A 21,978-nucleotide genomic window follows, 5' to 3' on the forward strand; every position below is an offset into this window, starting at 1 on the left:
CTCAGACACTTAGTAGCTATGTCACCTTAGGTAAGTCACCTAACTTCAATTACCTTACTTTTCTCATTTGTAAAATGAGCTAGAGAAAGAAATGGCAAACCACTCTAGTATCTTTGCCAAGAAAACCCCAATTGGGATCACAAAGAGTCAGAGGCAGACAGGACTAAAAATGACTGAAAGTCACTGAAAGTCACGACTATCTCAACTGAGCTGGGATGGGGTGGGAGAATCAAATCTTTTCCCTCCTTTTGAAAATATTGTATTCTGATTTTTCTGATTGCTGCTTCTCTTCTTAGTCTTGTCTTTCCTTTAAAAAAAATTCCTCTGCTATTCTAATTTTTGTTCCTTGGTTACTTATTTCTGAAATTTTTCTTGCAACTCATATGTTTTTGTTTGTTTGGTTTTGCTGAGGCAATTGGGGCAAAATGACCTGCCCAGGGTCACACAGCTAGGAAGTGTTGTGTCTGAAGTCAGATTTGAACTCAGGTCCTCTTGAATTCAGGGTTGATGCTCTATCTACTGCACCACTTAGCTCCAACTCATATGTTTTTTCTTATCATTGGAATATTGAAGTTTATGACATGTTTTAGGCATGTGAAATACTGGGGGTTTTTCTTGCGCAAGTCCTAAGGATTCCTCCTTCTTCCTTTTCTTCTTCAGTGGTGAGGAGGCAATTGGGGTTAATTGACTTGCCCAAGGACATACAGATAGCAAATACCAGAGGCCAGATTTGAATTCATGAAGATGAGTCTTCCTAATTCTAAGCCCAGTGCTACATTCAGTGTCCCAACCCCTTACCTGTGCCACTTAGCTGCACCTAGATTAAATATTAGGCTTTCAGAATAATCTAGATGAAGAGTGATAGAACCTTTAAGATTGGCTAAGATGACAGGAAAAGATAATGATGAATATTGGAGAGGATGTGGGAAAACTGGGACACTGATACATTGCTGGTGGAACTGTGAATGTATCCAGCCATTCTGGAGAGCAATTTGGAGCTATGCTCAAAAAGTTATCATACTATGCTTGAGTAGTGTTTCTACTCCCAAAGCAATCTTAAAGGAGGGAAAGGGACCCACGTGTGCAAAAAATGTTTCTGGCAGCCCTTTTCATAAGGGCAAAAACTAGAAACTGAAAGGATGCCCATCAGTTGGAGAGTTGAATAAGTTATGGTATATGAATGTTATGGAATATCATTGTTCTCTAAGAAATGATCAGGAGAATGATTTTAGAGAGGCCTGGAGAGACTTAGATGAACTGATGCAAAGTGAAATGAGCAGAACCAGGAAATCATTGTACATGGCAACATCAATATTATATGGTGATCGATTCTGATGAACATGACTTTTTCCAACACTGAGATGATTCAATTCCAATGATCTCATGATGAAGAGAGCCATCTACACCCAGAGAGAGGACTGTGAGAATTGAATGTGGATCGTAACATAACATTCTCACTTTTTTTGATGTTTGCTTGCATTTTGTTTTCTTACTTATTTTCTTTATTTCTTGATTTGATTTTTCTTGTGTAGCAAGAGAATTGTATAAATATTTTACACATATTGGATATAACATATATTTTCAGAAATATAACATTTATTGGATTGCTTGCCATCTAAGGGAGAAGGTGGCATGAAGGAGGGAAAAATCTGAAACACAAGGCTATGCAAGGGCCAATGTTGAAAAATTATCCATATATATGTTTTGAAAATAAAGGCTTTTATATAAATAAAATGTTTAAAAAAAAAAAAAAGTGAAGTGGTAGAGTGTAGAATCCAGATCAGTCAGCCAACAAGCACTTATTAAACACTTATTCTGTGCTAGGGTACTTAGGATACAAAGAAACTCCCCTCCCCCCTACCAAAAGAGTTCCTATTCTCAAGGATCTTACATTCTAATAGCGGAAACAACATGTAAATACTTAAGGAATCATAAGATATATTCAGAATAGATGGAAGGTAACCTGAGAGGGAAAGACATCAACAGCCAGGGGCAGTCAGGAAGAGCCTCCTGCAGAAGATGAGATTTGAGCTGACTCTTGAAGGAAGGCAGGAAAGCTAAGAAGCGGAGGTGAGGGGGCAGAATATTCCAGTCATGAGCAACAGCCAGAGCCAAGGCATCAAGACAGGAGTTAGAGGGTTATGTTGAACACCACTAAGGCTGGTCCTTAAAGTGTGTGTTGAGGAGTAAGATGTAAGAAAACTGGAAAGGTAAGAAGAGGTCAGGTTATGGAGAGTTCTAAATGCCAAAGAGAGTAGTTTATATTTGATCCTGAAGGCAATAGGGAGTCATTAACACTCAAAGTTGTGTGAGGAGGGGGAATATCATGATCAAATCTATTTTTCAGAAAAAACATCACCTTGTCAAACTAAATGAAGGATAGATTAGAATGGGGAGAGACTTACAATAAGGGAACTAGTTAGAAAGCTATTGCAATAATCCAAATGAGTGATGATATGGGACTGAACCAGGAGTAGAACTGTATGGGTAGAGAAAAAGAAGATGGATGTGAAAAATGTTATGAAGATAGAAAAAACAAAATAACAGCAAAAAGATATGTGAGGAGAGTGAAAGTATCTGGGAGTCAAGAATGAGCAATGTTGCAAGCCTGGATGACTGGAAGGATAGTAATAGCATTGATAGAAATAGGAAAGTTCATAAAAGGAAAAAATAATGCTGAGTTCCATTTTGGACATGTTGAGTTGAGTTGAGATGCCTCTTTGACAACCATTTTTTTTCCTTTTTTATTCTCAATAGTATTTTATTTTTTTCCAAATATGTGTGAAGATAGTTTTCTTCTTATTTTATTTTTCTAAATACATGCAAATACAATCTTCAGCATTCACCTTTGCAAAACTTTGTGTTCCAAAATTTTCTCCCTCTCTTCTCCCTTCCCTCTGCCCAAAGACAACAAGCAATCTGATATAGATTTGAAATTCTTCTAAACATATTTCCATATTTGCCATGCTGTTCAAGAAAAGTCAGATCAAAAGGGGGAAAAAACATAAGAAGGAAAGAAAAAACAAACAAACAAATAACAGCAGCAGCAAACAGGTGAAAATACTATGCTTTGATCCACATTCAGACTCCATAATTCTCTCTCTGTATGCAGATGGCACTTTCACAGAACTATTGGAATAGCTTTGAATCACCTTATTGTTGAAAAAAAAGTTCATCACAAGTGATTATCACAAAATCTTCTTGTTACTGTGTACAGTGTTCTCTTGGTTTTGTTCACTTCACTCAGCATAAGTTCATGTAAGTTTTTCTAGCCTGCTCATCATTTATTATAGACCAATAATAATACATTACATTCATGTACCATAAATTATTCAGTCATTCATTAATTGAGAGGCATTAATACTCAAGTAAAAATAGTTTTCAACACTCATTTTTATGAGATTTTGAGTTCCAAAATTTTTCTCCTCTTTTTTACCTTTCCCCTCCCCAAGACAGGAAGCAATCTGATATAGTTAATATATGTACAATTCTTTTAAACATATTTCCATATTTGTTATGCTATGAAAGAAAAATCATATCAAAAGGTAAAAAAAAAGAAAAAGCAAACATAAAAGGTGAAAATACAATATTTCAATCCACATTCAGTCTCATAGTTCTTCTCTCTGGATGCAGATGTTTGACATCTATTTTGAAACATCCAATAGTTAAGTGGTAATAGAGGACTGAACTTTGGGACAGATACTAGGGATAGTGAATCATTTATATAGAAATGATAATCATGCCCATGGGAACTGGTAAGATCACTGAAAGAGTGTAGAGAAAGAAGAGAAGACCTGGACATAAATCCTCACCTTTCTATAGTTAGGGGTATAATTTGTTGTTGAGTTGTTTTTTAGTTGTCAGTGTCAAATGAAACAAAGAAGTCAAGAAAAATGAAGATTTGGAAAAGAAGTATAATTGTTGGCAACTGTGGAGTGAGCATTTTTTTTTTATTAAATAACTTTTTATTGACAGAACCCATGTCAGGGTAATTTTTTACAACATTATCCCTTGCACTCACTTCTGTTCCGATTTTTCCCCTCCCTCCCTCCACCTCTCCCCAAGATGGAAAGCAGTTCTATACATGAATAGATTACAGTAGATCTTGGATACAATATATGTGTGCAGAACCGAACAGTTTTCTTGTTGCTCAGGGAGAATTGGATTTAGAAGGTATAAATAACCTGGGAGGAAGAACAAAAATGCAAGCAGTTTACATTCATTTCCTAGTGTTCTTTCTTTGGGTGTAGCTGCTTCTGTGCATCCTTGATCAATTGAAACAAGTCAGATCTTGTCTTTGTTGAAGAAATCTACTTCCATCAGAATACATCCTCATACAGTATCGTTGTTGAGGTATATAATGATTTCCTGGTTCTGATCATTTCGCTCAGCATGGAGTGAGCATTTTTAATTGAGTCAACATCTGTTGTTGACTGCTTTTATAAATTTATGAAGTTTTCTCTTATATTCTCCACAATAGTCATTTTTCCCCTTGATTCCTTTCCTTCTTGATCTTTAAAAAAATCTTTTTAGGGGCAGCTAGTTGTGTAGTGGATAGAATACTAGCCCTGAAGTCAGGAGAACTTGAGTTCAAATCTGGCCTCAGACACTTAACACTTCCTGGCTGTGTGACCCTGGGCAAGTCACTTAATCCCAATTGCTTCACCAAAAAAAAAAATCTTTTCATTTCTTACTTGATTTGCTTTTGTAGTTAAAAAAAAAAAAAAAAAAAAAAAAAACTTTCCTCAGGCTTGTCTTTAATTTTGTCTCATGATTTTTTAAGGATTGCCAATTCTTGCTTCATTATTTGACTTGTTATCCATTAGGAAACTATGTCTCAGGATGTCATGCATGTTTTCTCTTTCAATCTCAATTGCTTCTTGTATAATTTGTTGTTGTTGTTGTTGTTGAGTCATTTTTCAGTTATGCCCTATTCTTCATGATTTCATCTGAGGTTTTCTTGGCAAAGATACTGGAGTGGTTTGCTATTTCCTTCTCCATTTTACATTTTACCATTTTACAGATGAGGAAATTGAGGCAAAGAGGGTGAAATGATTTGCCTAGGGTCAGAAGTGTCTGAAGCCAGATTTGAACTCAGGAAGATGAGTATTCCTGACTTCAAATGCTATACTCTAATTAATGGTACCATGCATACCTACCCTTTCTAATATAATTGCTGATTTGATTATTCTTTTAAACATTAATAGTAGATTTTTATTTTCTTGAGTGATGAATTAAAAACACTTTCCTCTCTTGATGTTTAGTGGTATGTGCAAAAGATTCTCTTACTCCATCTTGCACCAGTCTTTAATACATACTAATCATTAATAGAATCCAGACATCCTTTCATTCATGCCTAATGTCTCTTCAAAAGAAGCACAATTTCTCTCTCCTTCTCCAGGCAAAGAGAAGAACCAGGGGCACAGAGGCAGGAGCAGTGGCATGGGCTCTACAGGACTGTTTGCCACCTAACTTCATCATAAAATAAAAAAGTTTGAGAACCATTGAGCTAACTATAGACCTAGCCAGCTATCTACAACAAACATTAGGAGACTTTTTCTTTTTATCACTTGCTGTCTCTGTTTCTTGAGGCGCTTTCTGTCAAAGTAGGTCTTGGTTATCCTAATTGAGCTCCTCTGAATTTGAGAGACCATCCATACTTGGAAAAGTAAATGAATGAGAAATCGAGATGATGTGATTTATGAGTTAGGAGCTGCTATCTCAATTCTAATTTTCTAGTTCCTTAAATACACTGCAATGACAAGAATTTCTGTGAGGCAATCTTGCTGTTCAAAATGATTTCTTTGGTTATAATTTAGCTTAGGGGTAAGATGGACTTGTGATGAGACCCACCTTGGGAACAAGATGTGTGTTTATGTGTGTGATTTGTATGTTAAGGTAGTGATGGTGTGTATAATGGGAGGATTGTTTTTGTGGGTGGGTGTTATTAGGAGGGCAGCTATGAAGAGGATTGTGATAATGTGAGTGATGGAGTCTATGGCACTGAGATACTATAGGATATATTTGATAGAAATCCCCATTTGTCTGAGGGATTCTCGACTTTCTTGCTCATCTTCTCTTCTCACCCTTCTCTCTCCTCTGCAAGAGTGAGTTGAGTCATCATGCCATGGAAATATGACTCCTTGTGTGAGCCCGGGAGAGAGCTGGAGGAGCCAGGGATGTTGAAAGGGTTTGTGGCCAGCCCTGCCCAGCGACCCCAGGGACTGTCCTTCCCAGACTGTTGATCACAACCAGGAAGGGAGTGTCCATGCTTCCACAGGACCAGTTATCTTGTGAGCCTGTGTGTGTTAAGGTTATTTTGTGTTTCTCTCTCTGCATCTTGCAAAAGCTCCTAAACATTTTTGGCCCATACTCTTTGGCTTTTTAATAAATCTTCTTGTGCCCTTTATATAATATGAAAGGTTCTAGAGCTTGTCATGCATATGCATAGAAGAAATAAAATAAAGTGATTAATTTCTCTTCTATAAGGACAAAATACAAATTTTGTAACTTGTTTGGAAATCAATTCAAAGTTTCTGGAATATTCTGTTCTGTTATATTCTACTAAACTATTATGCTAAGCTATGTTTTGATATGTTATATCATAGCATATCATCTTATGTCTTATCATATTATCCTATGCTGTGCTATTCTATATCATTATAACATACTACATTATGCTATGTTAGGTCATATGCGCAGTCAAGTGGTACAGAGGATGGAGTGCTGAGCTTAGAGTCAAAATTCATTCTCCTAAGTTCAAATCCAGCCTCAGACACTAGCTATGTGATTCTGGGCAAGTCACTTCATCCTGTTTGCCTCAGTTTCCACATCTGTAAAATGAGATGGAGAAGGAAATGGCAAACCACTCTACATCTTTGTCAAGACCCCAAATAGGGTCACCAAGAATCAGACATGATTGAACAATAACAAATAATCTATTAGGTCACATATCATGCCATGTTCTATCGCATTTTGGCCTGCATCATATCATATCAGCATTAATGTTTACCAGATATTCTCTGAATCCCTTTGACAAACTCCTTAGACCCTCAGGAGTACATGTACACCAGGATGGGAACTCCTGGTATCTTGGGATCTGTTTATGGGTCTCTATCTGCATAGGACTGTAACAATGTCTAGCTCATTGTGTTGCTTTATTTCTGAGTGTCCTACTTTGTGTTTGTCAGTGTCCATGTCTGACTATGTCTATATATGTCTCATTCTGTGTTTATATTGGTGTCTATATAGTTCACATACATGTGCACACAAAATTGGTGCCTTTTCCAGACACCACAGGAATTAGGTTATTAGATCATACACTCCCTTAAACTCTATTCTCCTTCTCTTGAACATTTCCTTCTCACTACCCAGAGCCTAGCACAATCCAGGGCATATTTCAGATGCTCTTGATTGATTGATTCAACTGCTTTTTCATTAGTTTGGGAACTCTTTAACCCTTAGATGGCCTCTAAGGTTCCTTCCAGCTTGAAATCTATGGTACTCTGATTATTCCTGAGGAGTGACCCAAACTTTGGCATTCATGTCTTGGCTATCTCTCCCTCTTCCCAACTGAACTATAACTGAATACTACTTTTTTTGTGTGTGTTTCTACCTGTGTGAAAGATTGTATCTGCGTGTGCCCCACTCTGGCTGTGATTAAAGGTCCTTTTCTTCAGAATTGCTATAATGTTTCCTTTCAGTGTATGTATACAGGAGCAATCACTTCCTCTTCTAACAAAAAATTGGGCATGAAACTGGAGAAATGTGGGGAGGACTAGTAGAAGTAAGGGGATCAGATATACTGCCTATGGCTGGATTTCAGCAGCCAGGTGATCCTTGGAAATGATTTGGGGTGGGGAGAGGGTATAGATTATTGATCCATCTACCTTGAACCAAAGTATAGCCAGGACACCATGTAGAGTATGAGAGCAGGAAACCTCTTCTTTCCTTTTCTCTATACAAAGGTCTGAAGTGAGAACTGAATACAATAATTAGGATACCACCCCACTCCAACCTCAGTGGAGGATAGGAAGCCTCCATATAGCTTATACTCAGTCCAGGGCAAATCATTCTTAGCCCCTCTCTCCCTTTCTTCATCTGCAAAATGAGGACCTTTTAGGTTCTGTCTAGCCCTAAAACTGTAGTCCTGTAATCTCCCTCTTTTGCCCTGGCTTCTTCACTGAGTGCTTTATCCTTATCCAAGCCCCCAGATCCCTACCCCAATGCTTATAGCTTGGCTTGAATCCCTTTACCTGATCTCTTACCTTGGTTCTGTCTCTTTCCTGATTCTTGGATCCTATTGCTGAGATAAGGTAGGGATCTCTATAGAGAAAAACCAACAAGGAAATTGTGTGATGCTTTTTCCTCAGCAGATTTATTTCCAACAATTCTCCAAGTGCTTGACCCAAGAGGGCTTTGAAGAGAATTATGGCTTTGGTGCATTGAAATCCATCAGATTGCTGTAAGTCCCTATTGGTAACACATTCAAACACACATGCAGGAAAAACCACACACACACACAAAACACATACATGTAAACATGTATACATATACTTACACACACATACATACACACACACACACACACACACACATATATATATATATATATACACATTCCTAATAGATCTTGTAAATTAGGGATTACTTTTGTATTTCCAGTCTCTGCTCAGGGATATTCTGTGATGGGTTAAGGTCTCATAAGGAGGAAGATTGTATTGGAGTCTATCTGTCCTAAGGCAGGGGGGAACCTTGGGGGAGACCTGGTATTGGTCAGGGGGTGAATTCTAGAAAGGTCCTTGGTTGCAGTAAGTAGGCAAAGGGCTGACCCTAGCTTGGGAATGGCCAATGATCCCTGGCTCTTGGGTGGGGGGCATGTATTGCAGGTACTCTGATCCTGCCTACCTCCCTGGCCCCTGATCACAGGATGAGAGGATGGCAAGCCCACCTGTGCCTTTACTTGTGCCCCCTGGACCCGACTGCTTGCGTCCCTTCACTCCTGAGTCCCTGCAGGCCATAGAGAAGCGGGCAATAGAAGAGGAGGCAAGACTCCTTCGAAATAAGCAGCTCGAGATTGAGGACCCTGAGAGGAAGCCACGAAGTGACCTGGAAGCAGGGAAGAATCTACCCCTCATCTATGGAGACCCTCCACCTGAGATCATTGGCATCCCCCTGGAGGATCTGGATCCCTACTACAGTGACAAGAAGGTCTCACTCCTGTATCTCTCTATATCACTGCCTCTTGGTGTGTTCCAATCTCTTTGTCTCTGTGGCTTTTGCTCTCCATGTCTTGACCAATGGATTTCTCTAATTCTTTCTGCTTCCCTACATATTTTACAGCCTCTGACTATGTGTCTTTGTCTCTTCATCTTTTTCCTTCTCTCAGTATCTCCAGGTTTATCTTTTTGCCTCTCTCATGGTCCTTTTCTGTATTTTTCTGTCTCTGTCTACATTTCTTTGGGTCTCTACAGTCTGTCTCCATCTCCCTCTTGCCCAGAATCTGTCTTACTCCATGTTTCTCAAAATCTCTGTCTATAAGTATCTCTCACTGTATTTTCACATCTCTCAATATCTGTTTCTATATTTCTGTGTCTCTCATGGTCTCTGCCTCTCAGACCTTCATCGTGTTGAACAAGGGCAAGGCCATTTTCCGATTCTCAGCCACCCCAGCCCTGTATATGCTGAGCCCCTTCAGTGGGATAAGGCGTTTGGCCATCAAAATTCTCATCCATTCATATCCTTCCCAGAATGGGCATGGGGGCAGTTGGGCTGGAGCTGGAGAGGGCAGCTGGAGGGACCCACAGGGAAGGGAGGAGGCTGTGGCAAGATAAATCTATTGAGGGGATATATCAAGAAGGAATCTAGAGTATTGACTAGAAGAGCTCTTTGCATTTCCTCTCTATCTCTGTTTACTCTCAAACTTTCCTTAACCCTTCCCCCTCTTAACATTGTTCAGCTTGTTCATCATGATCACCATCCTGGCAAACTGTGTATTTATGACCATGAGTGAACCCCCACCCTGGTCTAAAAACGTGGAGTAAGTCTCACACACTTTGTTCCTCTTCGCTTCTCACATATGATCCAAGTACATTTTTCTCCCAGGACACACTTTCATTTCACCAATACCCTTATCTTGAGGAACATGATAAGAATAGTGTGGTGAAATGGATAGATAGCTAAACTTAAATGATCAGAATTCAAGCCTACTTCTGACACATCCTGACTGTGTATCTAGGTAGTCACAATTTCCAAGTGCTACAGACAATTCTTTTAATCTAGAAATTGCAGAGAAGGATCATTGGTAGAGGAATTTTTTTTTTTAAAAAAAGGGATATCCTCATGCTAATAAAACAATAGATTCAGTTCTTCTACCTGAAGATGGGGTGATAGCATATTTCATTGTTATTATTCTCTTCTCTGAATGCAGTATATTTTCTCTCAACCCTGCTCCTTAACAACCATTTGACTCCTGAGAAAGATGCATTCTGGAGTTGTCACCCTCATGTCTCCTGGGAATACATCCTTAATATTCTTGAACTTCTACAACCTCTGTCACCTTCATCTTTCCAGAGACACAATCTGTTATTACTATCTTAATTTTCTTTCCCTCTCCTCTACTCATATACTCATATCTACATCCAACCATTCATAAACCCACCTCTCATTCCCTATACACATATATCCTCTCCCAAGCTATAACTAAAAATTTCACATGCAAGAAGCTTGGGTGGGAATAGGGGTGGGGTAGGGATGGAGGAAAGGTGGGCCAGAGAAAGAAAGCATAAAGACTCCAGAATGAGGCTTTTAGGATGCAGATCAAATAGGGAAGGAAGTATGTTCTAGCACAGTCCTGGGGCAAAAAAACAAAGTCCCATCTTAGGATTCTACTTAGAGGTCTTCCCTCACTCTCAGTTTTACCCTTGCTCCCAGGTACACCTTTACAGGAATCTACACTTTTGAGTCTCTCATCAAGATGCTCTCTCGAGGTTTCTGCATTGATGACTTCACATTTCTCCGGGACCCCTGGAATTGGCTAGACTTCAGTGTCATCATGATGGCGTGAGGGGAGGCCTGAAGGGGCAGGAAAGGGGTGCAGAGTGGGTAGGGAAATGCACTTCAGAAAGATGCTATCTTAGGGAAGTGAGAAAATGGAAATCAGGAGTCCTGAATAGCATGATTAGGTGACCTTTTAGCATGTGGGTTGAGTACAAGAAGTGGATGGTCTTACTTTATCAAACCTTAACTATGATATAATGCAGAGTCTGAGCTTGGAGTCAGAAGACCTGGGTTCAGGTCTCAGCTCTCATATTTACCAGCTGTGTGCTCAATCCCTTAATCCCTTTGAGACTCCGTTTTCCCATTTGTAGAATAGGAACAACAATTTTTGGCTAACCCATTTCACAAGGTTGTAAGAAAAACACTTTAAAAAGTGCTTTACAGATTTCTCATTACAAAAACTCAAAACCTTCTTTGAAAAAACTAAAAGTATCCTCTCCAGCTCCTCTATTCCTGCCTTATTGGAGCATTTCTTGGGGGTTCACAATGGGGGTTCCAGATTGGGCACTTCCCAACACCCAGAAAAGAACCCTAACTCCAACTTTGTCTCCTTAGAAATCCTTTTAATTTGGTCAACATAAAATAGCTAAGTGTCATCTGCTCAACACCCCCCACCCCAGTCACACAATTGATCCTTACTAAAGCTCTAGCATGAATACCTCTCACTTCCCACCCCCCCCCTCAGGTATCTGACAGAATTTGTGGATATGGGCAACATCTCAGCCCTGAGAACCTTTCGTGTGCTTCGAGCCCTGAAGACTATAACAGTCATTCCAGGTATTGAGGATGTCCTGGGGGAAGGGAGGGGACTTTTAAATAATAATGATAATAAAAAAGATGAGGATGATAATGGCTAGCATTTATATGGCACTTCAAAGTTTGCAAAGCACTTTACAAATATCACCTTATTTTATTCTCACAAAAACCTTGGGAAGTAGATGCTTCTATTATCCCCATTTTACAGATATAGAAACCGGGGCAAATTGAGATGAAGAGACTTGAGACTGATTTTGAACTCAGGGCCTCTTGACTCTAAGTCCAAGGCTCTATCCATTATGCCACTTAAATGTCTATATTTTTGAAGGGGAAGAGCTACCCAATCCTGACATAAACCTAAACCTAGATTGGCTTAGAACATTTGCTCTTCTGCTTTTTGCCCCCACCCCAAGCCTTTGTGCTTTAACAGGACATTGAAGACCAAAACACTTTCCCAAATCAAAAAAAGTTAAGATAATAGAAACATTCATCATGGGGGACTTAGATAAAAAAAGGCGGGGTAGAAAAGGTCACCTATGATCAGAAAAGTAAAGAAAGTATGCAACATCAGAATTGTTTGTTTATTACATTAAAACAGCACAAAATCCCTGGGAGAATTTCTGACCTTTTCCTTGCAAGCTTTGTCCATGAGCTCATGAGGATGGGAGATGAAAGCCCTGACATTTTCCTACCTCAATAAGGAGAAAGTTCCATTCCAATGAGCTTTGGAACATACTTGAGATGTACATGAGAAACAATAGCAGTATGATTCCAAAGCCATATAGTTGACAAGTACAAAGTAGAGACAGCATTAAGGAATCTGTCACTATAGAACGTTATAAGATCAGGAACCTGGAAAAAGTCAAGAAAGTGGAAACCATGTTGATCAAAGGAATGGAGAAGATATTCTTAGAGAAAAAAAAAAAAACAACAACACTTTAGCATCAAAGTCAGAAAGGAAGAAACACTCTAATAGCAAAGTTAGAAAGGGAATAGTTAGGTGGCAAAGTGAATACAGCACCAGTCTGGAGTCAGAAGACCTGAATTTAAATCCAGCTTCAGATACTTATTAGCTGGGTGACCCTGGGCAAGTCATTTAACCCTATTTGCCTTAGTTTCCTCCTCTATAAAATGAGCTGGAGAAAGAAATGCCCTAAGACACCATTCCAGCATCTTTTCCAAGAAATTGCAAGTGAGATCACTAACAATCAAGCACAACTAAAATACTGATTAACAGAAAGGACCTTAGAGGTCAATTCCAGGTATTATAGAAGCAAAATTCTGGCCAGAATTGGAGTCAGGTGGTCTGAGTTCAAAGTTCAAATTCTGTCTTCAAATATTGTGTCATCATGTACAATTTTTTTTGGCTTCACTTTAAAATGGTGATAATGATCATTATATTATCTTCCTCAAGGGTTATAGTGAGGAACTAAGTGCTCCTTGCACTCAGCATGGTATCTGATACATACAAGCTGCTTAAAAAATCCACTCTTTCTTCATTCCTCCTTTCTTTCCCCTTCCCTCCCTCCTTTCTTCCTTCCTTTCTTTTTTCTTCCTTCCTTCCTTCCTTCCTTCCTTCCTTCCTTCCTTCCTTCCTTCCTTCCTTCCTTCCTTCCTTCCTTCTTTCCTTCTTTCTTTCTTGCTTGCTTTCCTTCTTCCTTCCTTTCCTTTTTTCTTTCCTTCTTCCTTTTTTTCTCCCTTGGTGTGCTCCCATGCATGCCCATCATCACTGTTACATTCTTGTCTAGGACTGAAGACAATTGTAGGGGCGCTGATCCAGTCCGTGAAGAAGCTGTCAGATGTGATGATTCTCACAGTCTTTTGCCTGAGTGTTTTTGCCTTAGTTGGGCTACAGCTGTTCATGGGAAATCTCAGGCAAAAGTGTGTGAAATGGCCACCCCCAATCAGTGATATCAATGAGACTTGGTATGACAACGGGACAGCCTTGTTCAGCAATGACACAGGTTTTGGTAATGACACGTTATACAGCAACTTTACCTTTGACTGGGATGCCTACATCAATGATGAAGGTGAGAAGGACTTAAAGAAGGGCAAGGCTTCCAGAGCTGTAGTTATGGATTTTTGTGTTTAGGGCTAGTGGCCAGAAAAAAGGAACCTTCAGCTAAGGTGTAAGGAAGGGGACTGGCTTGGGGGATGAAGAGAAAGGGAGAAGGACACAAACCTCAGAGCATGGACTTGAGGATGCAGTTGGAGTTGGGGAAGGGGAGAGAGGTAGAAAGGGCATGGGATGGGAGGAAGAAGGGAAAGAATTCATGCCAATGCTCCAAAGAATTCCAAGTAAGGTCAGTGCCTTGGATTTTATATGCCCTAAAACAAAGCTCTGATTGCTCTCTACTAATTATAATTCCAATGGTCTCCCAACTTCAGGAAAAGTCTTTTCCCCCTAACCTCTAAGCTCCTAACTCTCTTTATTTATCTGGAATCTGTACAGATATCCACTCACAGGCAGCAACAGCATCCTATCTTCCCAAGCAGAGAGACATAGAAAGATGTTGAGAGAATATCTATGTATTATTTATAGATATTATCTGTATACATGTAATATATATTTATATTTGTATGTATATATGATACATATGCACATATGTATATGTGTGTATATATCTTGTGCAGTCAATCATCATTATTCACAGATTCCAGATTTGTAAATTTGCCTATTCAATGAAATAAATTTCATTTTAAACCCCAAATTTATTTTTAACCCCAAAATCGATGCTTTCTTGGTCATTTGTGGTCATATAAAAAACAGCAAAAAATTGGAGTTGCTCAATGGGAATGTTCCCAGCTGAGATTCTTTTCAAGGTCTATTTAGTGGCATGTTTTTCTACATTTTTGTGCTTTGTGTGTGTGTATGTGATTTCATGGTTTAAAATGGCCCCCAAGCATAGCACTGAAGTGCTTTCTGAGCTCCAAACGGCTTATGGGAGGAACACATGCATTAGATAAGCTTCATTCGGGCATGAGTCATAGTATTGTTGGCCATGAATTCAGTGTTAATGAATCAGCAATATGGTATTTTCAGAAAAAAAAAGATAAGGAAATTCATCAATCTGTATATGAGACCGCTCTGGAAGTTGCTAAAGTAAATGTGACCAGAGACTCAGAGGAACTTAACCTTGTAATTCCCCAGGACTAATGATTCAGTACTTGCCAGTTCAGTGTTCAAATTGACTTTATAGAACATAATTATTATGAATGATGAGAACTGACTGTATGTACATCTCTCCAGCATCAGCATCATAGAAACACTTGGTGTCTCACCTACTTTGTGTTTCTTTAGCCACATTGGACTTAGCTTCTATTCTCTTAGACCAAGATAGTGGCCTGGATCATCCACTGAGGATTGTCAGAGGGGGAGGGGAGCTGGGGCAGCAGGAGCTCAAAGGACAGTCAAAGGCCCTTTCTCCCACTTGGTTGGGAAATAGGGAATATAAACATATTATGTATGCAATGTATTTATATACGTTTGTATACACACATATCCCCAAAATATATTTACATTCATGACATGCCTTCTCATCCCAACAAAGGGAATTTCTATTTCCTGGATGGTGCCAATGATGCCCTGCTCTGTGGAAATAGCAGTGATGCAGGGTGAGTGATACCAGGGGGATAGAAGAAGTTACAATCAGGACTGGAGATGCTGGGATGGGGAAGACTAAGGGAAGAAGAAGGTCTGTCAAAGAAAAAGGCTGGTTGGGAACAGGCACTTGGGATGGGACTATGGAAATCAAGACATGCAAAGAAAGGGGGAAATAATCCAGATGGTATAGGGGAGCCTGGGGATAGAGGCAGGACCTCTCAATGGGGACCCCCAAACTTCCCTCCATAATGGATCCATGTTTCCCAAGAACCTCCCCTTTCCACATCACTTCTCTGGGGCTTTTTAACCAGCTAGATGGTCAAACTCTTCCTCTCCTCCCAAAGCATTGGCCCAAGTACAAAGACACCAAGAAGAAACTTAGTTCATCTTCTTCCTTCCTTCATGCCCCAATTAAAAGATTCCAAGTTTATTGGTCCCTCAGTGGTTAATAAAGGTTATGTGGATGAGAAAGGATGGAGGAAGCTACATCCAGCCTCCATACACACCCTGTTAACTTCCTCTCTTCCCTTCCAGGCACTGCCCTGAGGGCTATGAGTGCATGAAGGCTGGCCGGAATCCCAACTATGGCTATACCAGTTATGACACCTTCAGCTGGGCCTTTCTTGCCCTCTTCCGACTCATGACACAAGACTACTGGGAGAACCTCTTCCAGTTGGTATGCCCTGCCCCAAGGCCCTCAAAACCACTGTTCTCTTATGACCCTGGTTTTCTAGAACCTTAGAGTAGGCAAGACTTTCAGAGATCATTTGGTCTAACCCAAATCTAAATATCACGCCTATTTACAGCATCCCCAACTAATGGTCATCCAACCTCCACTTAGGTGGATCTCCATCAAAGATGGAGATCTCCAACAGAGATCACTCTCCCTGTATAATAGGTTCCATTCCACTCTCAGCTCTGAATTTTAAGAAGTTTTCTTTTCACATCTAGGAAATCTGCCTTATTGTAGCTTCCATTGTATATGTACCTTATTCTGACCTCCAAAGTCAAGAAAAACCAAGTATAATCTATTTCCCAGATGGTTTCTTCCTATCCTTACTCCCTTCCTGGGGACTACCTACCTCTTCTATTTAGTGCTCCCAGGATCCACATCCATAGCTTCCTTTCCTGTCTCTCTGGATCCTGATACCCATCAAATTCAATCCTTTTTCCTTCCCTCATCTCAGAGTATTTGAAGGGAGGCCTTGAATAGACTTTAGAGTAATGTCTGTGGAAGGAGGAAACAGAAAAGGACCATGGTGTGTGTGTATGTGTATTTGTGTGTGTATACATATACATATACACATATATAAGCTGAAGATATTCTTCTGCATATGTGGTGGAGTCCGGATGTTTGAAAGGATGAAAAGTATATATTACTCTGTGGAGCTTGCCCAGGTTCAGTCTGAGAAGTCAGTCACAGCATCACAAATTTAGGTCTGGAAGGGACCACCAACCCATTCTGATCTAAATCTCTCATTTTCAGATGAGGGATGAAGGCTTAAGGTTAAGTGAGCTTCCCCATACACACAGCCAGGATTATGAAAGGCAGAACTTCACCCCACATCTTTTTCCCTCTGAGACAAGCTGACTCTCCACTATGTTGATGTGTTCCTTCTCTGCCTTCCCTCCAGGATTGTGCTGCAGATCCCTGAAGGAACTCTCTTGTTCAGAATCTCTGGTTAAATAAACTTTCAGTTTTTATTATTTTTAATAGTTTATATATTTTAATCATTTTAAGTAGTCTAATAGTTTCACTATTTGTTAGAGGTGATAGAAACTGTAGGGAAGGAACAGGTATGGTTGATTGGCAAAGAACAAGTCAACTACAGTTATCCCTTCCACATCCTGCTTTCAACATCACAGTTGTGATATATCATGGGTTGGCATAAGAAATTAAATAGGAATTTTGGGGGAGCTTTGTGAAAGTCACAGGTGACATGTAAAGACCAGCAGATGACACAGAAAAAGTTTTAGAAACTCAAAAATACATACAATATATGTATAATATTGTATCATGTCAACATATTTTATCTTTTAATACCCTCTGATACTGAAGGGAAAGCAAGAAAAAGATGTATCCCTTAACTCCTATGATTTGGAAGTGATAACTATAATCTCCTTGAGCCTAATCTATGACCCCAGGATAGAAATTATTGTATTCACTTCATAGAGCTAGTGTCTTAAAGCACTAAATTTTAAAGCATCATCTAAATATCCATTCTTCTGGCTGTGTTTCATAGTTAGCTGGTTAAATACAGACAAAGGGTAGAGCTCTGAGCCTGGAGTGAGGAAATCCACTTCCTCCCTATATCAATTAGCTAACTGCAGAACCTAGCCAGAAGAGTAGGTGCTTCAAAATGCATAGGGTGCTTTAGGAAGCACTTTAGGAAGTTTAGGAAGACCTGAGTTCCAATCCAGTATCAGGTACTTACTAATAGTATGAGTCTGAGCAAGTATTTAACCTCCATTTCCTCATCTGTAAAATAGGAATAATAACAGCACTATCTCCTGGGATTGTTGTGAGGATCAAATGTGATGACTGTAAATCACTTTGAAAACTTTAAATTTTATTGCTATTCCTATATTAATTATTCCTATTATTATTATTACTATGTCAAGGTGACATGAGGAAAGTGTGCATCCCAGGGTAAATTCCCCACTTGCAAACTTAGGGAAGGAAATTTAAAAATTATAAAGAACCCCAAAGAAGAGATGAGGAGGGGGGGGGGGGGGGGGGGGGGAGGGATTTCTCAGATACAGATCCATTGCATAGATAATGTTAAGAGTTTGTTGTTGTATTTGTGCTGATTTGTTTTTGAAATATAGTGATCTGTTTGGCTGAATTTCTTTTCTTCCTTGTCTTTTTAAGAAATTATTTATTATAGGGATAGCTCTCTGGGAGGGGGAAGAGAAAAAGAGGAAAACAATGGAAAATATAGTTGATGGGGAAAAATTATTTTTTAAAAAAGGAAAAGTTAAAAAGGATGGACAGAGATACCAGCATTCCCCACATTGACAAGGTCTCAAACTCATTGTAGTATTGGTAGGCTAAGGTTTCTTGTTGTCAATGTTATCCTAATTATTGTCATTGGGTGGATGAGGTTGTGCTCAGGAGAGTTATGGGACATCCCCCTTCCTCCCCAATTCCCACAGACCCTTCGAGCAGCTGGCAAGACCTACATGATCTTCTTTGTAGTCATCATCTTCCTGGGCTCCTTCTATCTCATCAACCTCATCCTGGCGGTAGTAGCAATGGCCTACGCAGAACAGAATGATGCTACCCTGGCAGAGGAGCAAGAGAAGGAGGCGGAGTTCCAGCAGATGCTAGAGAAACTCAAGAAGCATCAGGAGGAACAGGAGAAACTGGTCAGTGTTGGGCTGGGGGACAGACACAGAGCTGTGATCTGACTTCCTGGGGTGACATTTCCTCTTGAATAAAATGGTGATGAAGGAGATCAAGGATGGAGATTAGGGGAGAGAGAGAGAGAGAGAGAGAGAGAGAGAGAGAGAGAGAGAGAGAGTGAGTGAGTATAGGGTCCTGACCTAAAAAATTACAGGGGAAATAGAGTGGTCTTGGTATTAGAGAAGGAGATTCCTGAACTGGAAGTCAGGAAACTTGTGGTTTTAGATGTGGCTTTCACCTATTTAATTGACTATATGATCTTGGAATTATATAAATCCTTTTTATTCTCTGGGTGTCCTTTAAGTAAGGTTGTTAAGTGAGATGAAGGGTTATAAAATTGGGTCTCTAACCTTGTTTTTTCAAAAATATTTTGGAGATATATATATATATGGAGATACATACATATATGTGTATGTGTATATGTGTGTGTTTTATATATATATATATATATATATATATACATATATATGTATGTGTGTGTGTGTATAATTGGTTTCCTTTGTTATTTTATACATTTAAATACATTTAAAACATTGTCCTGAGAAGAGGCCCATTGGCTTTACCAAACTAAAAGAAGGGACTCATGATTTGAAAAAGATTAAGAACTTTCAGATTAAATGATCGGAGATCTCTTGCAATTCTGATATTCTGATGTCTATATATCCACCTCTAGGCCAGTCTTGGCCAAAAAGATTCAGAGATGCTCCAGCCGAACCTCATCAATTAGAGGATGTCATTGTGTCTAGTCTTACTAAACTAATTATTAGGAAAAGCAAGATTTTGGTGTTGTGTGACCTGTAGAGGAGGGGCTGGCCTAAATACAGAAAACAGAGCAATGGTACCTCTCTCTTTGCATTCTTTTATTTTTCTTTCCTTTTCTGAGGCAATTGGGGTTAAGTGACTTGCCAGGATCACACATCTGGGATCTCTTTGCATTCTTAACCCACAACAACATCACCTTTTGATGTCATTGGTCCTCTTCAAGAATTAAGAACAAACAAGAACCCACAAAAAGCAGAAACAGAGATAAAAAAAGGAAAGGATCTGCTCAAATTCATAGGCTTCAGTTGATGCCATCCTCCTTCCATTTTCCACAATCATGCTGATTTTCAAGATGCAGGGCTTGATTATCCTATGTAGCTCGAAATAACTTGAAGTTGGGGCTCCCGTCGTCTATTGTTATCTTTCTGCTCATACTTAATCTAAGGGGAGAGTGAGTTCCAGGGAACAGAATATGTTTGTAGTTAAAGGGAAGACCTCACCTAATTCCTCTTTGATGGTCTATAGGCTCAAGCAGCCCTGGAAAGTGGTGAGGGGGATGGAGACCAGATCCAGGGGAAGGACTGCAATGGCGGACTGGATTCAGGAGAGGTACAATCTGTCCTGTGATGTAACCTATCCTTTCAGGCCAGGGTCAGGTGGGGAGATGTCCAGCTTTGGATGGGAGATATAAGGGAAGAAGGGAGGGAGGATAGCCGCTACATTAGGGTTGACTTAGGAGATTACCTCCTTATGTCATGGTATGTGGGTGGGAGGTGGGGGGGAGAAACCCTATTATTCAAAAATGTCAGAGCCCTGCTTATTTCATACTGGTATGCAATTATTCTGTTTGCTAAACATCATCCATTTAATTCAAAGAGGATTTGAGGAATTCCCCTTCCTAACACAATACTCCATCATCCTGGTCTGATCTCCAGACCTGGTGTCAGGCTATTAAAATCTTTGGTTGGGCTCTACATGGAAGCAGGTGGCTATTCTAGGAGATGAGGGGACTCCCTACAACTCTTACTCCATCTCTGACCTTTCTAATTCAACTCTTCTCCTTCTGCAGTCCCAAAGGAGACCGTCCCAGAACCCCCAAAGACAAAGCTGCAGCATGGATAGTGCCGTCTCGGATGCCATGGAAGGTGAAGGGTCCATATTTTAGGACACCCCTAACACTGACCCCCTCCCCATTCCCTTCTCATCTTCCTAGGGCCCACTGCCACATAACTGGCCTGAGCAGTTTTGGCTTCAGGGCAGATCAGCAAGGAAGGGCCAGGCCGAGTTGGACTTTTAGGACAACCGTAACTTAATATTGGAGTTGAAGAAATGGCTGTGATAAATATAGTCACAGCTTAGTTGGACCCAGTACTGGCCACAGGGCCCAGCAACTCTGGGGGCCACTGGCTTCCGGGCAGGAATGGAGGAGGGGAGGTGACAAGGGGATGGGGAAGGACAGTCTAATAATACTAACCAGGAAGAACCACATTTCCGGAAACCAGAAACCTCTATCCCCAAGAATTCCAGGGCAAGGGGCAATAGTAAAGCCTTCCAAGTACCAGACTTCTCCATCCACAAACCCAAACAGGAAGTTAGGTAGAAAAGTCATTACCTTCCCTAGCCTCAGCTCAGAAGAAGAATGGGGACTAGACAATGAAGTAGGTAGATGGATGGGTAGACAAGTATAGGGAACTTACCCCCTTCCATCTAGGCTAGATTGTGTTGAGGAGGTATAGGGAACAAAACAAGATTTTTCTCTATGATCTATGGCTCATTCTACTATTCTTCTTCCTTCTAGTTTCTCTGAGAAAAACTTAATCCAACTCAGTATAGCTATCCTTTGGAGAGCAAGGGTTCCTGGCCTTTTTTGTATAGTCTGATGAAGCCCATGGACCCCTTCTCAGAGTAATTTTTAAAATATCTAAAACAAAATAAGTAGAATTACCAATGAAACCAATTATTTAAAATTTAGGAGAAAAAGTCCATGGACCCTAGGCAAAGAGCCTTATAAATTGTTTCTATTCCTGCAAACAACATCTGATTTCCAACTGGTATTTAAAGATAGAATATTTATTCAACACAATAATGAGTAGAAAGAACCTAGTATCCCAATTCAATCTGATTCAGTTTAACAAACAGTTTTACTAAGCAACTGCTATGGCATCAGATATTGTGTCAGGCAGCCAAAAAACAAAGAATCACACCTTCTCTCAGAAAGTGCACTCCTCACTTCAGGTGAATGATGGGATTGTTTCTTGGATGTCTTTTTTTTTTAGCCTCTCCTCTAGAATGGTGAGATTTCAGTCCCTCAAATTCACTATTCAAAGATTTTGACAATAATCACAATACTTCTTTAATATTTTCTTAGTAAATTTATGATCTCATTGATGTG

General features: G+C 39.8%; 1 protein-coding gene across 1 annotated transcript in view; it reads left to right on the forward strand.

Annotated features, from left to right (window-relative positions):
* Positions 1–8,904: 8,904 nt before the first annotated feature.
* SCN4A (sodium voltage-gated channel alpha subunit 4) overlaps positions 8,905–21,978 on the forward strand; it is a 59,162-nt gene continuing 46,088 nt past the window's right edge. The window contains exons 1-11 of the mRNA XM_003768454.3: positions 8,905–9,210; positions 9,618–9,736; positions 9,950–10,039; positions 10,933–11,061; positions 11,744–11,835; positions 13,563–13,844; positions 15,366–15,429; positions 15,953–16,094; positions 18,575–18,793; positions 20,112–20,204; positions 20,677–20,731. Coding sequence (XP_003768502.1) covers positions 8,938–9,210; positions 9,618–9,736; positions 9,950–10,039; positions 10,933–11,061; positions 11,744–11,835; positions 13,563–13,844; positions 15,366–15,429; positions 15,953–16,094; positions 18,575–18,793; positions 20,112–20,204; positions 20,677–20,731 — 1,558 coding nt within the window. The 5' untranslated portion in view covers positions 8,905–8,937. The remainder of the gene's footprint in view (positions 9,211–9,617; positions 9,737–9,949; positions 10,040–10,932; positions 11,062–11,743; positions 11,836–13,562; positions 13,845–15,365; positions 15,430–15,952; positions 16,095–18,574; positions 18,794–20,111; positions 20,205–20,676; positions 20,732–21,978) is intronic.

This window comes from Sarcophilus harrisii, chromosome 4 (genome assembly GCF_902635505.1).
Source record: "Sarcophilus harrisii chromosome 4, mSarHar1.11, whole genome shotgun sequence".
In the NCBI taxonomy this organism is placed as follows: Eukaryota; Metazoa; Chordata; class Mammalia; order Dasyuromorphia; family Dasyuridae; genus Sarcophilus; species Sarcophilus harrisii.